The sequence below is a fragment of the Carcharhinus amblyrhynchos genome, chromosome 5, assembly GCF_965287045.1.
Source record: "Carcharhinus amblyrhynchos chromosome 5, sCarAmb.v2.hapA, whole genome shotgun sequence".
Lineage (NCBI taxonomy): Eukaryota > Metazoa > Chordata > Chondrichthyes > Carcharhiniformes > Carcharhinidae > Carcharhinus > Carcharhinus amblyrhynchos.
The window spans coordinates 108,123,755-108,139,861 of record NC_137328.1 but is presented as its reverse complement, the minus strand read 5'-3'; the positions used below and the strand labels follow the sequence as shown (position 1 = coordinate 108,139,861).

The following is a 16,107-nucleotide window of genomic DNA, read 5'->3' as shown; positions in this document are numbered from 1 at the left end:
TTTTCAAATGTACGGTAAGTGACACAAACATATAATCCCATTAGAATTAGCTATGGGCCTCAGTTGCATAAAAACTTCCTGAAGCTTGTGCTCTATAACAGTGTTTGTCCTACAAAATTGAGTCGTGTATCTAAAAAGATTGTTAAACTCATTTTGCTTTCTGTAATGTACTCCTACCACATTTCAGTGAACCGACATTGAAAATTGTTTTCTGTACCATTTACAGGCCAGGATGCCAATCTCACGCAGACAACACACGTCACCCTTGATGGTACCGAGATGTGTGATGATTCTCATCCTGCTTTGCTTCCCGATATTCCCATTGGGGACTTGCAGTCAGGGGAAATGGTAAACTTACTTAATGGGCCTATGTGTGAAGTTTAGATCGCACTGCACTTGGAGAGAGGAGGATAACTTTTCCGATGCATGCTCCAGATGAGAAACCTCTCCTCTGTGTTAGGGAAATCTCATCTTCACCTGTTTCCTGAATTGTAATGAATGACAAACTATGGGTACTATGCCTGTTATTTCTGCATGCCCTGGCGGGTGAGGTTTCCTGCTTGGTTCACATGACCATCGACTGTAACTTTCTTCAATAACAAAAGTGTTCTTATTAAAAATAATACATCTTAAATAATAATTGCAAGCATTTTTTACTCGTGGACACAGGATTCATACTGTTTTCTCTTTGTCAATAACTAGGCTTTGCATTGATATTTAATACCTCAGCAAATGTCCAGCATTTTGCAAAAGAGCAACATGAAAGAGCAACTGGTCTGTTTCAGTCCTATAGTCACAGCAGCATGGACACCAACCGGTTTTGCTGTGATGAGCCATTATCTTTCATGTTTCATGCTCTCTCTTCAACTTTTCTCATGGTTGCTATTGACCATAAATCTTCCATCTCCCCTCAAAGTGCTCTTAAAAGTGGCCTCTAATCGTTTTAACATCTGATTTTTGTAGTGCTTAGATATGTATGCTTTGCATGTGTGTACTAAAGACTGTGTTGTATTTGCAGCAAATTACAGGATCAATTTGGTTGTCGCATTCTGAGGATCTTAATTTGCCACCTGTAAATTACATGGATATCAGTAACTATTGTTTCAAAGTCATTTTCACTCTGACTTTGACACTTTTGTCTCATCCTCCAGTTTCTGCAAATCCAGATTATTGCCTTCATGCATTCTACACTTGATGTTTAGTTTATTAGTGCAGCACCCCTCCACATTATTCCCCCAAATGATCAACCATGACCTCATGTTTTCAGCTTCTGTGCTATTCCTTGTTTTTTCAGTTTTTTAAAAAAAAACATTCAAATTCTAATTGAATCCAATTCATAGTCCCCACAAGAGAGACAAGCAAGATCCAAGCTGAGGCATTGCACCCCATCTTGGGCCTTATCTGATGCTTTTGGTTAAGATGACTTTGAAAAATTGCATCAGACAATGCCTTGGTTAAACCTCATCAGCTACCCTGACCATTGACTCTCCCTTGTCAGCCAAGTATCCTTTATCTTATTATGCACTCCACAGCTGCCTTTAACTTTGATATAAATAAAAAATGGAAAGTGAGAGGCATATGACAGCGGGATTTGCTTTGCTTACATACTGGATTGTATTGATGATTTACACTAAGTTTGGGTTGATAGACATCCGCCAAGAGAGATTGTATAAGCTGCTTCCAAAGATTTCTCAAGTTGTGGCAGGCAGAAGTTCATTTTCAAATAGTTAATTACTTCATAAATTATTTGATATTCTATGGGGTTCAGTTGAAATCTTTATTGAATATTTTTATTTCAGCCATGATCAAATTGAATGGTGGAACAAGCTCGATGAGTCGAGATATTTAATCATGAACTAATTGTTTGAACCTTGTCTAGGTGGAGAAACCTCTGCACATCCGATGTGGACAGGTTGGATCGAGAATTTTTTTGGTCCACGTTTCTTATGCTGTTACTACCATTGTTGAAGGCAAAGAAATAATTTGCAAATGCCATAAGGTTGGTGATGGTTTCCTGAATCTTGTTGATGATGTAGATTGTTTGGGGGGTTTTTTGGCCCTATATTGACCTCCCAGTATCTTTTAATCTAGTTAACTTAAAGTTGAAGAGCAGGAAATACCTTTATTAATATACTGATCATTGGTGCTCCGAAAGGTAGCACTTTAACTTCTGAGTCAGAAGATCAAGCTTCATTCCAAGGACATGAGCCCAAAATCCAGTCTTGGAGATGGCACTAAATTGGATAGATCTGCCAAAGAGATGGCATAGTTTTGCCTGCTTCTGTATTTCAAGATTCTACAATTGTAGATCTGTTTTGTAAATATTTGATTCCAGCAATACAAAGTTGTTGAAGTTCTCTTTACCTTTTAGGATGAAACCATCACTATTGAAACAGTTGTGCCATTTGATGTTACGGCAAAGTTTGTTTCTACAAAAGTAAGTGCAAGAGTAAATTTAATTATTTTTTTCTTTAATTTAACCTTAACATAAAGGTTTAAACCAGATTGTTTGAGGCAAATGTATCAAAACAGTGTCTAAAGGACATCATGCAGGTCTGATTATTCACTGCTCCCTCCATCTACTGGAGGAATGTACCATCCACCAAAACGTTTGGAGCTCTGTTAAATGTCATGGAAGTCCCTAGCAGCATTCAAAGTGTTTCTGATCAGTGGCAATTTAGTAATGATTATACCCAATTGAATTCTGTCCAGGTCACCACTACTCCTAAAGTAAAGAATAATTGATGAAATATCCAGCATCTGCAGTATTTTCCTTTTGTAATGTACCACAGGATTCAATTTTTGGGCAAATTGCCTTATTGTTTCCTTTAACTCCTCTGAATTTGAGCTGAGCCATGTAGATTAAAGTGCTCCCTTCCAAAAGTGCACCTTTTTGTGGAGTTGGTGGTAAATTGTTGCCAGCTTTCTGCTGCAAACTTTGTGTTCACTTGGCTTGAAGGTAAATTGCCATAATTCTGGACACCACAGTTTTGAGTTAGGCTGAATATAGTTCCGACTCTGATCACCAAGTAAGAATTTTTCATCATGGTCTGGAAGTGAGTCCGAGTGCCAGTCTTGAAGTAACTACACTAATTTGTAATCTCTCTTAATTGGCAAACATTGATTAATGGAGGTAACTGAAGTATGGCATTTCAAATTCCTATCCTCAAACATGTACTATTGTGTACTTTCTGGGTAAAAAAAGTTTAATCGTACAGATTGTTATAGATTAAGAAATGTTTGTAAAAGTTGATGCAATGCACTAAATATTCCTCAATCATAGAATCCCAATAGTGCAGAAGGAGGTCATTTGGCCCATCAAGTCTGCATCGACCACAGTCCCACCCAGGCCCTATTCCCGTAACCCCATATGTTTACCCTGCTTGTATCCTGGCGCAAGGGTCAATTTAGCATGACCAAATCAATCTAAACTGCACATCTGTGGACTGTGGGAGGAAACAGCAGCACCCAGAGGAAACCCACAAAACATTAGACAGACCCAAGGCTGGAATTGAACCCAGGTCCCTGGCACTGTGAGGCAGCAGTGTTAACTACTGTGCTAATGTGCTGCTCCTGATCTGGAGTAAAATTCTGCATTAGAAAAACTAAAATTAATTATTTCATCTTTGTTATAGGGAAGTTCCAACTCTTCCAATCTGAAGCACTGTGCATCATCTTTAAAGTCTTTATTGCACTTGCTCGATGATTGTGATTCTGCAAGAGTTTTCAACTACATTCGCAATATACTTTAATACTCACTTGTTGCTAGCTTTGTAAATAAACTGTATTTTTCAGTTTGAGCACATGGATCGGGTGTTTGCCGATGTTCCATTTCTTTTGATGATGGACATCTTGAGTGCATCTCCATGGTCACTCACCATAGTAACCAGCAAGCTGGAACTTGCATCTTCTATGACTTCAGTTGATGAGATGGAGTCACAGCTAACAAAAGGTACAATTATGTTTATAGATGAGGTTCTTTTCTTTTCAACTATTCATTTTTATTTCTGGATGTAATGTATTCTTCACTTTAACACCGGGGTTGATGTCCTGTATCACTGAAGCAGTGTACGCGGTTTTTAAAAAGAGAGAGCTAGTTCAATGTTGGCTAACGGGCAGAATGTCCAATTTCACTTTCTCTCCATGCTTGTAAATCTCCTAGTGTTAGCAAGAAAATTTTTGCACAATCCTCTGTCTGGTACAAAATGGATGACAAATCCTGCACTACAACACTCCATCTACTGAAAGAATGTCTCATTCACCAAAAGGTTTGGAGATCTATTTGATGTCATGGAGATGCATACCAACATTCAATGTGTTTCTGACCAGTGGCCAGTTAGTAATGATTATTCTCAATCAAATTGTTCCCAGGTTATCACCACCCCTAAAGCAAAGAATTGTTGATATAATGTTGCTTCCCTGTGAAAGAAAGACAGACAGATTTCCATGCATATAACGCATTTCATAGCCTAAGGGTATCACAAAGTGCTATATCAGCCATCAAGTATCCAGAAGTGTACACTATAATGTAAGGAAATACTACAGCACATTTATGCACAAGAAACTTTCACAAACAGCAACAAAATGCTGACTGTTTTGATGTTAGAATAGAATCCTACAGTGTAGGAGGAGGCCATTCAGCCCATTGTGTCTGCACCAATTCTCTAACAGAATATGTAACCCAGGCCCTATCCCAATAACCCACATATTTACCCCAGCAAAACCCTCTAACCTAGGCATCTTGGGACACTAAAGGTCAATTTAGCATGGCCAATCTGCCTAACCTGCAGATCTTTTAATAGGGAGGAAACTAGAGCACACAGAGGAAACCCATGCCAACGCAGGGAGAAGATGCAAACTCCATATAGTCAGTCATCCAAGGCTGGAATCGAACTTGGATCCCTGGCGCTGTGAAGGCAGCAATGCTAACTGCTGTGCCACCCTGTTGCCCTCAGAACACCAGGGAGAACTTCTCTGCTTTGCTTCAATGTAATGTCATGGGATCTTTTTGTTTAAGAGAGCAGATGGGGTCTCAGTTTAGTGCCTTATCCAAAATGGGGCATCTATAACGGCACAGAATGCCTTCAGCACACCACTGGAGTTGATCTAGATTTTGTTTTCAAGCCTTTGGTGTGAAACTTGAACTCTCAACTTTCTATCTCAGAAGCGCAAATGCTACCTCTGGTTTTGCCTTGATCCTTGGTGAGATCATAGGCTTTGATCTCACTGCAGCACATGTTTCACTATTGAAAAGCCTTGTCTGTGCTTGATCTCTAAGTTTATTGATCTGTTCTTGTCTCTTCAGGCTTCTGCTTTAATTTCAGCCTGAGGACATTGTGGCATTAGACAAGAACTGATGTGCTTAAGTCTAGCTTTCAGATAACTGATAATAGTTTCTCCATCAATCATTTTCCTCACCTGTGTAAGGATTGGTCTTTGCAGAAGGAGACACAAGCAGGTGCTCATCATCATCCTTTAGTCTCCCGATTGCAGTCATGTTTGTCTTGTCGCATGAAAGATTCTCATTGACTATTGCTATTGAACTTGCAAAACTGGTCTCGTGTCCTTCATTCGTTTATCTGGGACGAATAGAGCATTCTGTTTGTTCTGGACCTATATTGGCACTCTTGGGCATAGAGTGCTCTAGTAAGGTTTGTACTTTATGCTTTTCATCCCCACTCAATACGCAAATTAATGCAGGTTGTCCCCCAGTTTACATACGCTCCAACCAAATGCAGTGGAGTAAATTTTAACCCCCAAAAGCTGTTGAGGTTGAGTCAGATGCCAGAAATTTCAGACCCGCCTCCAACATGCCCATATCTGAGTTTCATGGGGTGGACAGCCAACCTCGTCGAAAGGATGGGATGATTATTTAAATATTCTAATGAGGTTGCTAACCTCTTAAAAGAAAAAGTGCTGGACGTACTCAACAGATGTTAATGTGTTAGAATCCTGACCATTCAGTCCATTCTGAAATGCTAACTGTTTTCCTCTCTACAGCTGCTGTCTGACCTGCAGAGTATTTCTAGCATTTTACTGTTTCTTTTTCCTCCAGATTTCCAACACCTGCAGTATTTTGTATTAGCCTCTGATTTCAGCTGCTTCGTAGATTGTAGAAGGGCGACAAGTGGCAATTCTGGCTTCGGGTCACTGTGTGGCATGTTCGCCCCATGTCTCCATGGGTTTCCTTCGGGTGCTCCGGTTTTCACCCACAGTCCAAAGATGTGTGGGTTAGGTGGATTGGCCATGATCAACGTACAAGGGTAGGGCCTGGAGAGAGTGCTCTTTCACTCAGTTAGTACAGACTTGATGGGCTGAATGGCCACCTCCTGCACTGTCTGATGTCTATGCTTTCAAGGTGGATTTTCCAGTCCTTGGGGGAAACCCAGCTGCTGAAGAAAGACAAGAACTGTTGTAAGGAAAAGATAAGTACCTTTAAAGCACTGTTTGTGGGGCCAGGAGGTACAGGAATGCTGGACCACACTCTAACCCCATTCCATTCATCAGTGATATGAACCTGCTTCCAAATCACGTTCCTAGTAGCAGCTGCAGGTGCACACAGCCTGCTCCAAAACTTCAACCCTCACATTTACCCTATCTGCTGCTGTCAATATCATCTGGGCCATCATCTTGCACTTACATATATTAAGAAACATCTGCTAGAGATGAAATCCATTTTTCTTATCCAGATTTCTTAAACCTGCATATCCTTGGCAAGGCTGTGGACCCAATGCCCTCATCCAGATCATTGATGGTGAGAGCAGTAATCCCTCCAGGACCCTTGTAATAAGTGGTCCACAAAGAACCATTATGACAAACACCCGCCACCCATCTATTTGCAAATGCAAATGGTTCCATATCCAATCCAAACTCCACCGCCAATCAGTAGGCCTTGACCTTATTTACTAGCCTTTTGTGTGACATCTTGTTGCAGCAAGTCCTAAGGAAGTGCAGATGTGTGGGTGTTGGCAGAGGAGGAGTATCAATCTGCAGTGATGACTCCATGAACATATAGCCACATACTAGAAAGCTTGTGTGGGGTGAGGTGCAGAAGTTTGCACAACTTAAAAATCTGTTCTAGCTAAGGCTTATCTTTTGTTGGCTACAAAATGCTCGAAAAATTGCTGAAACTGAGTATCAGCCTGTCAGTGATCAATGCAAATTGGTAAAAATTGTGATTTGATACTTAGCATTTTAAAAATCTTTTTTGTTCAGTGGTTCTACAGACAGGAGAAAGTGCCAGTGAGTGCTTTTGCCTGCAGTGTCCACCAGCACCTACTAACCAGAGTGGAGTTCCCTCCGGTCGTTACATAATCTCCTGGAAAAGGTAAAGTATATTTTATCACTTAAAATAACAAGCTTGTGAAAATGCCAATTTGTTTTTTGGAGCAGCAATCAATCTGTCTTTTTTTATTTCCACTAAGTTGCAAATAAAACTGGAGAATCCATGTTGCTAAGCCTTTACTTATGATTCCATGTTGCTTTTTTAATAGGACCTCTGCTGCTAAAAGTATACCAGTTGTCGATACGGTGATTACCTTGCCCCATGTGATTGTGGAAGCAATTCCGCTCTATGTTCATGCAGGTGAGCTGCTCCTTATATGTACAAAATATCCAACTTAGAAGTTTTAAGTGTAGAATGCAACGTCAACACTAAAGCCAGTGAGAGTTCATCATTAATAAATTTTTAGACCAAATACAAAGAGGAAGTAAGGAAGGGCTTATTAAGAAGGAGCTATTATCTAAAGCAGTAAATACCTAAATTAATATTTTAATTTAGATTTTTAATTATCTAAAGCAGTACATAGGGGCGGCACTGAGAGCACTGCCTCACAGCTCCAGGACCTGAGTTCAATTCCCAGTTTGGATCACTGTCTGAGTGAAGTTTGTATATTCTCCTCCATGTCTGTGTGAGTTTCCTCCGGGTGCTTCGGTTTCCTCCCACAGTCCAAAAGATGTGCGGGTTAGGTTGATTAGCCATGCTAAATTGCCCCTTAGTGTCGTAGGTTAGAGGAATTAGTGGGCTAAATATGTGGGGATACTTGGATAGGATCTGGGTGGGATTGTTGTCAGTGCAGACTCAATGGGCCAAATGGCTGCCTCCTGTACTGAAGGGATTCTATGATAATACTGTATACTCTTGAATAATAGTCAGTCGTGTGTAAAAGTCAACCTCTGACAGTTGGTCAAAAAACCCTTAATTTTTCATACATTCCTTGTAAGAGTTGACCCTTGACTTTCCAAGGCTACTTCATTTCAATTCACAACCCCCAGTCTTGCGTTCAGAGTTACATAGCGGAGAGCAGAATTTGAAGCAGGGGTTTTCTGCTCTTTCAGTATCTGTGCTAGATCGCAAGACTGAGGTACTTGAGATGTTGAGGTATTTGAGTAAAAGTTTAATTTATCGATGAAGGTGAGATTGGAACAAAGTGCACAGTCAGTATGCACCAGCCCAAATGGTATCTGTGTGGAGTAATCAGTTGACTGTGAGACCCCCAAGCATCAACAGTTGAAAGTAAGCCCAGCCAAAACAAATTGGAACAGAGACTGAAAGCTTAGCACAGTTCTCTGTTGGCTGCCTGTGTGAGCTGTCAGTAACTGAAAGTATGTCCCTCAAAAACATTATCTGGATAAAAGTCAGCACCTTAATTTTTGCCAAAAAATTGGATCTCTCAACTTCAGCTTTCACAAGAGGATATGTGAAACCAATGTCCAGTGCCAAGTCATCAAACACTATTGAAATGTGAATCTGATTCATTCAAAAAATGCTTGGCTTGCAAAATTACAACAATTATGTACAACATTTTAAGTACAGACATCCTCTAATTATACTGAAGGAGTGTGAGAGATTCAAAACTTTTCATTCACTGATAGTTCAGTTTCTAATTTTAATACTTGATTTTCATCAAATCAGTGCTATGTGCATGTTTCCATAATAGTCTGCAGTGAACTTAGTATACTTAAGTATGCAGCTGTTGTGCTGTAATGAATTGCTTGCAACAATTTAAACTAAATGTGCAATTCTCCTCTTTCTTTGAAAGATCTTCCATCGTTTGGTAGAGTTCGTGAGTCTTTGCCAGTCAAATATTGGTTGCAGAATAGGACCAAACTAGTGCAGGATGTGGAGATTTTTGTGGAGCCCAATGATGCATTCATGTTTTCTGGCCTTAAACAGGTACAGTTTGTAGCTGCGAGTAGGTAAGTAGGTCTGAAAATTGTTGTTCCATCCCTCCCACCTCCAAACAATGTAGATATTTTGCTGTTGATAGTTACTTTCCATAATTATCTGAAGAGTAACTGCTTTTAGTCTCAGCCCTCAACATTATGTAATGATTTTAATCAGGTAATTGAGATGAACCTGTTAGAATATGAAACCCCCCCCCACATGATTTAAGGACCAAATTGAGGCAGCCTCCTGCTTTGTATTTAACCAGGAGTGTTTTGACTCCACGTGTAGACTGCAAACTGAAAGCACTCTGTATGTCAGATTTGTAAATGAAAGAATTTTGGTGAAGGGATTCGGCCTCCAAGAGCTTATTACAGATTGTTTCCATTTTGTTTTCTGACTTTTACTTTTGCTCTCTTTCTAAGGTCCGGTTGCGAATTCTACCTGACACTGAACAAGAGTTATTGTACAACTTCTATCCACTCATGGCTGGCTACCAACAACTGCCAGGCCTCAACATAAGCTTGACCCGGTTCCCTGCAGTCTCCAGCCAGCTGCTGAGCAGATTCCTCCCCACCCACGTTTTTGTGAAGGTGTGCTGAATCTAGACCCTTTTCTGTATGAACAACATACAGGGAAGAATTATTCTATTTATTTCCAAAGAATTGTCCTGGTGTTTAATCGTCCTTAATGTGACTTTTTTTAATGTTTTCGGTTTCATTTTAGCCTCAAGGTCGGCAAGCAGATGACGTAATTGTGGTGGCTGCTTGACGGAGGACCTGTCTTGTGGAAGAACATTCAAACCCTTGTGACCAGAAAGGAACTGGATATGATCATCATCCTGATCCATGGATGTATTCGATTAACTGGCTATCTGAACTGGAAATGCAGCATTTGCAACCTTTAAATGTTTCTTACTTGCCACATGTTTGCATGCTGTTGGCCCGGGAGGCATAAAAGCTTACAATTTCTAGATGTTCCGTAAGCAAAAGCAGGTCAATAATGAGCTAAGAATTATTAAGATTGTTATATGATTTCATTATGAGCTTTTTATTGTTAAAGTTCAAAGTGATATGATCTTAATGTTTGGAAGAAATGCTATTGTAAATTTTCCATTTATAATTATCATGCAGCCTTGATGTTTGGGAGGAGCTGCTACAAAAGATTTCAGTAAATCATGTCTGAGCATGATTTGTGTCTGCAAATTATTTTATCAAACTGCCAGTGTTAACTAAACTCAGATTTTGATTTGATAACACAATTTGCATATCACTGAGGAAGAAGTGTACAAACAGCCAGTGTGTCAGATCCGTAATCTACAATGATGTGCCTCTAAATAATTGGGTTGCTAAATTGGAAGCACAAAACTTAATTCCTTAATTTAGACAACACAGCCTGTAAATGTGTGGTATGGATCAACATTGGGAGGCTGCAGAATTAGAACGGAATGTTAGGAGATGTTAAGTGGCCAGGGAAGGATTTAAACATCAAGATGCAATTTTGTTCTTTTAAAGACTACGGGGGCTGGGGGTGCAATCTTAAAAAAAAACCTAAGTCCAGGCAAGCGTGAAAATGAGTGTTTTGGATCCGTTTTTCCAACTAAGTCCAAATGTTGAATCCCAATTGTAATGATGACTCACCACCTGGCTGGATTGATCACCACCCTCTCTGCTCCCCACTGAACGATACGTAGAGTGGCAGCTGTCCACAGCTCCCCCCGTGCAATGCTATGCAGAGTACGCAGAAGTCTCACTCTTCCCCCTAGCGAATGCTATACAGAGTGCACAATAAGCCTGCCCCAGTCTGGCCCCACCCTTTTGGCAGTGCTTAGTGAGCAGTGCCAGGGTGCCTGGTGGACAGTGCCAGGTTCTACAGGCAATACCATCATGTCTGGTCCCAACTGATAGAGGACCATACGTGATCCTCACTGGAGAGGCCACACAGGCAAATGAGCCTGGATGATTCTGTCCCAGGCTTGCTAATCAATCATATTCAAATTGATATTAAAATAAATTTAAATAATTTATTCAGCTTTGTGCTGGAAATGGGTGATGTTTTGCTATTTTACTAGCTAGCCCTGCACTTGAGTGGCAGACTGCAATGGTAAGATCACCCCCTAGGTTCGGGCACCAGGTGTCAATGTAATGTAAATTGTGCATTGTTGGTTTCATGCTTGCCTCTGAGTTGCAAAGTTTTGAGTCACAAAGTTTGAAGTCCCATTTCAGGGAATAAAAGCACAAAAATCAAAGCTGACATTGCAGGGCAGTACTGAGGGAGTACTGCATTGTTGGAAAGTGCTATCTGTCAGCTGAGAAGTTGAATCAAGGCTGTCTCTCAGGTCAATGTAAAACATCCCATGGTGCTGTTGAAGAGCAATGGCATTATCTTTGGTGTCCTGGCCAATATTTCAATCTCAATCAACATCACAAAAGAACATTATTTTTCCTTTTCAATGGATGTGAGCATCACTGGCAAGGCCAGCATTTGTTCAGCAATTTCAGAGGACGGATTAGAATTAACCACATTGTGTTGCTCTGGAGATCATGTAGGCCAGATTAGATAAAGATTCCCTTCCCTGAAAGACATAGTGACTGAGATAGATTTTTATGGCAATCAGTGATCATTTTGTGGGCACCACTGCTAAGACTAGCTTTTAATTCTAGATTTTATTTCTTGAATTTAAATTTCACCAGCTGCCACGGTGGGATTTGAACCCATGTCCTCAGAGATATCACCTGAGCCTCTGGATTACTCGTCCAGTGATATTACAACATGTTGCCATCTCCCCCTTGGTCATGTCATTGCTGTTTGTAGGAGTTTGCTGTGTGTAAATTGGCTGCCCCATTTCCTAAATTCTAACAGTGACTGCACTTCAAAAAATACTTGATTATCTGAAAAGCATTTTGAGATGTTCGGTTGTCATGAAAAGCGGTATGTAAAAATCAGTCTTAGGTCAGCAAGAAGAGGCCTGATGGCTGAATGAGACCTGGTGTAACTTAGGATATAGACAAAGGGGTCAAGAGTCAATCGATGGTCCAGCAGAACTTTAATAAACACCTTATCAAGGAATAACAATATTTATCAGACTCTACTGTTGCACTTTAATTAAACTTTTATCAAACTCTATTAACCTCTTCAGTAAACAATCTTAAATCTAATAGAACATAGAACAGTACAGCATAGTACAGGCCCTTTGGCCGTCAATGTTGTGCTGAGCTATGTCCGAATCCAAGATCAAGCTATCCCACTCCCTACCATTCTGGTGTGCTCCATGTCCCTATCCAATAACCACTTGAAAGTTCCTAAAGTGTCCGACTCCACTATCACAGCAGGCAGTGCATTCTACACCCCAACCATTCTGAGCAAAGAATCTACCTCGGACATCCCTCCTTTATCTCCCACCAAAGTTATGGCCCCTAGTAACAGCTACATCCACCCGAGGAACTATTCTCTGCACGTCCACTCTATCTATCCCCCTCATCATCTTATAAACCTCTATTAAGTTGCCTCAAGAGAAAAGCCCCAGCTCTCTCAACCTTTCCTCGTAAGACCTACCCTCCAAACGAGGCAGCATCCTGGTAAATCTCCTCTGAACTTTCTCCAATGCTTCCACGTCCTTATAGTGAGATGATCAGAACTGCACACATTATTCCAAATGTCGTCTCACTGAAGTCCTAGATAGTTGCAGTATGACCCCACGGCTCTTAAACTCAAACCTCCTGTTAATAAACGCTAACACGCTATAAGCTGCTTTCATGGCTCTATCCACTTGAATGGAAACCTTCAGAGATCTGTGGATATGAACTCCAAGATCTCTTTGTTCCTCCACATTCTTCAGAACCCTGCTGTTGACCCTGTAATCTGCATTTTAGAGTGTCCTACCAAAATGAATCACCTCGCACTTAGCAGGGTTAAACTCCATTTGTCACTTTTCTGCCCAGCTTTGCATCCTATCAATGTCTCTTTGCAGCCTAAAGAGTCCTCCTCCTCATCCACTACTCCTCCAATCTTGGTGTCATCAGCAAATTTACTAACCCTCCCTTCAGCCCCTTCTTCCAAGTTATTGATAAAAATCACAAATAGCAGAGGATCCAGCACTGTTTTCAATTGTACAGTGCTGGTAACTTACCTTCCACCACCACCCTCTTCTATGAGACACAGTGAAAAGTCTGACAACACCAGGTTTTAGTCCAACCTATTTATTTGATAATATACTCACAAGCTTTCGGGTTAGTCCCTTCGTCAGGTGAATGGAGAGTTCTGGCCTCAGACAGAGCATATAAAGCATATATGCTCTGTCTGAGGCCAGAACTCTCCATTCACCTGACGAAGGGACTAACCCGAAAGCTTGTGAGTATAGTATCAAATAAATAGGTTGGACTAAAACCTGGTGTTGTCAGACTTTTCACCGTGTTTACGCCAGTCCAACGCCGGCATACCCACTTCTATGAGACAGCCAGTTACTTATCCAATTGGCCAAATTTTATTCTATCCCCACACCTCCTTACTTTCTTCATGAGCCTACCATGGGGAACCTTATCAAATGCCTTACTAAAATCCATGTATACAACATCAACTGCTCTACCTTCGTCTATACACTTCGTTACGTCCTCAAGGAATTCAATCAAATTTGTAAGGCAGGACTTACCCCTCACGAAACCATGCTGACTATCGCGGATTAAGCTGCATCTTTCCAAATGGTCATAAATCCTATCTCTCAGGACCCTATCTATTAACTTACTGACTAACTGGCCTATAATTACCAGGGTCATTTCTATTTCCTTTCTTGAAGGAAGGAACAACATTCACCATTCTCTAGTCCTCTGGCACAATCCCTGTGGACAGTGAGGACCCAAAGATCAAAGCTAAAGGTCCTGCAATCTCATCTGTTGCCTCCCAAAGTATCCTAGGGTGTATCCCATCTGGCCCAGGGGACTTAGCAGCCCTCAGGTTTTTCAAAATTGCTAATACATCTTCCCTTAAAACACCTACCTCCTCCATTCTATTAGCCTGTATCACACAGTCATCCTCAAAAACATGGCCCCTCTCCTTAGTGAACACTGAAGAGAAGTATTCATTCAATGCCTCCCCTATCCTGACTCCATGCACAATTTCCCATTACTGTCCTTGAAACAATGTGGCCATTAGCACCTGGCCAGGCAGTTTCAGGCCTGTCTGGTTCTGACAGGAATTTGATTGTCCAAAGCCTGGTTGCATGAAAACTTTCTGTTCCAGCTCTGCAGTCTGCAAATTGCAGAATCCATAGGTTTAAACTTGGCTTCCACAATCCATGATGATGAAAAATATCAATATTTCTGTAACAATCCTGGAGGTCATAGGATACCCGATCGCAACTAATCGAAGAAGTTAAGAGTGAGGAGACAATGGAAAGGCTGGGCTATGTTTAGGGCAGATAAGTCACTTGTCCCGATGGTTTGTACCCCAGGTTTCAAAAGGGAGCGGGTTGGAGATATTGAAGGGCTCACCATAATCTTACTCTTTTACGTCTGATCACATTAAATGCCCAAGTCTTGAGGAACGTAAGGACTTTTGTTTTGAAGTACTGGTACAAAGTTGAGTGGAAAAATAATTATTCTATTTTTCTCACCATTATTATTTGAAGTGCATTTGGTGCAGATTTTACTAGAATCAGGGATGATGTGGGAGGGCTAAGGGAGAGGGGGTGAGGCAATAAGAGGCCTGATATCAGGAGAAGCAGCAGGGCCTGTGATTTTCCTCCTTGGCCTTGCCTAGGATGGAGGATTTTAGTTACAACATTCAGTTCGAAAAGCTGGGGTTCTCCTTAAGCAAATAAAGATAAGGGGCGATTTGACAGGGGTCATCATCATAGACTCAAATGCTGGAATTTTACTGTTTTGACTGCCCGAAACTCATAAGATCCAGCCCGAGGCCAACGGAGAATGCCATTCTGTGAGCCTTGCCCACCCCGCTTCCAGCAATTGTACAGTACGGTGTTTCAAGTGTTCATCTAAAAGTTTCTTAAATGTTGAAGTTTCACACCTCCACCACCCTTTCAGGCAGTGAGTTCCAGATTCTCACCTCTGGGTGCAAAAGTTTTTCTTCAAATTTCGCCTAAATATCCTGCCACTGCCCTTAAATCTATGCCCCCTGATTATTGATCCCTCTACTAAGGGAGTAAGTTCCTTCCCATCTACCTCTGCCCTCATAATTTTGTTCACCTCAAGATTATGATAGGCTTGGATCAGCCTGTTTCTGGAGGTGATAAATCAAAGTTCTCAACTTTCACTTTGAGTAGTTATGCAGTTGAACTTTGGGTAGTCGCATGAGTAGTATTTATATAAGATGCCAGAAAGCTATTCGCACAATGTGATAATGAACCTTGCTGTCTTGAAGCTTTTAAAGAATGTTTCAAGGATTATATGAATCTTTCAGCTAATCCATTGGTTGATGGATGATAAGGTGCAGAATTTATACGCTGAACACCATTTACTTTGAGATAATGCTCAAACTCAGTGAACTATGAACCATTATTGTTAATATTCTGTCCCAGTTTACCAAATCTTGCAAAAATTTCAAAGTTTTTCAAATAGGTTTACATGAAGTTACTGTGAAAACCCCCTCGTTGCCACATGCCGGTGCCTGTTTGGGTACACTGAGGAAGAATTTAGCCTGGTAAGTGCAACTGTCAATTATGACTAAGAACATGCAACCCTCAAACAGATCAACAAAATCTATATGCAATCATTGCCACGGCATTTTAGGTCATTCCCAAAGGTATGAAGGGAACAACGGTGGTGTATTTTTTATTCATGCACAGGATTGACACTTTCACAGCTTTTCTTCAACCCGAGCATTCAGACCTTGTCATCAAAAATATAGTCCTTTATTCGAACTATACCAGGATGTCCTTTATGTAGTTGTTCAAGAAATCTTCCACACAGACTTGGAGGAACGATCAC

At 40.9% G+C, this 16,107-nt stretch overlaps 1 protein-coding gene across 1 annotated transcript in view; it reads left to right on the top strand.

Moving 5' to 3' along the window:
- trappc11 (trafficking protein particle complex subunit 11) overlaps positions 1-10,357 on the top strand; it is a 54,469-nt gene extending 44,112 nt beyond the window's left edge. The window contains exons 22-30 of the mRNA XM_080189423.1: positions 227-348; positions 1,880-1,999; positions 2,372-2,437; positions 3,796-3,952; positions 7,216-7,327; positions 7,494-7,585; positions 9,042-9,175; positions 9,592-9,759; positions 9,893-10,357. Coding sequence (XP_080045549.1) covers positions 227-348; positions 1,880-1,999; positions 2,372-2,437; positions 3,796-3,952; positions 7,216-7,327; positions 7,494-7,585; positions 9,042-9,175; positions 9,592-9,759; positions 9,893-9,937 — 1,016 coding nt within the window. The 3' untranslated portion in view covers positions 9,938-10,357. The remainder of the gene's footprint in view (positions 1-226; positions 349-1,879; positions 2,000-2,371; positions 2,438-3,795; positions 3,953-7,215; positions 7,328-7,493; positions 7,586-9,041; positions 9,176-9,591; positions 9,760-9,892) is intronic.
- The last annotated feature ends 5,750 nt before the right edge of the window (positions 10,358-16,107 follow it).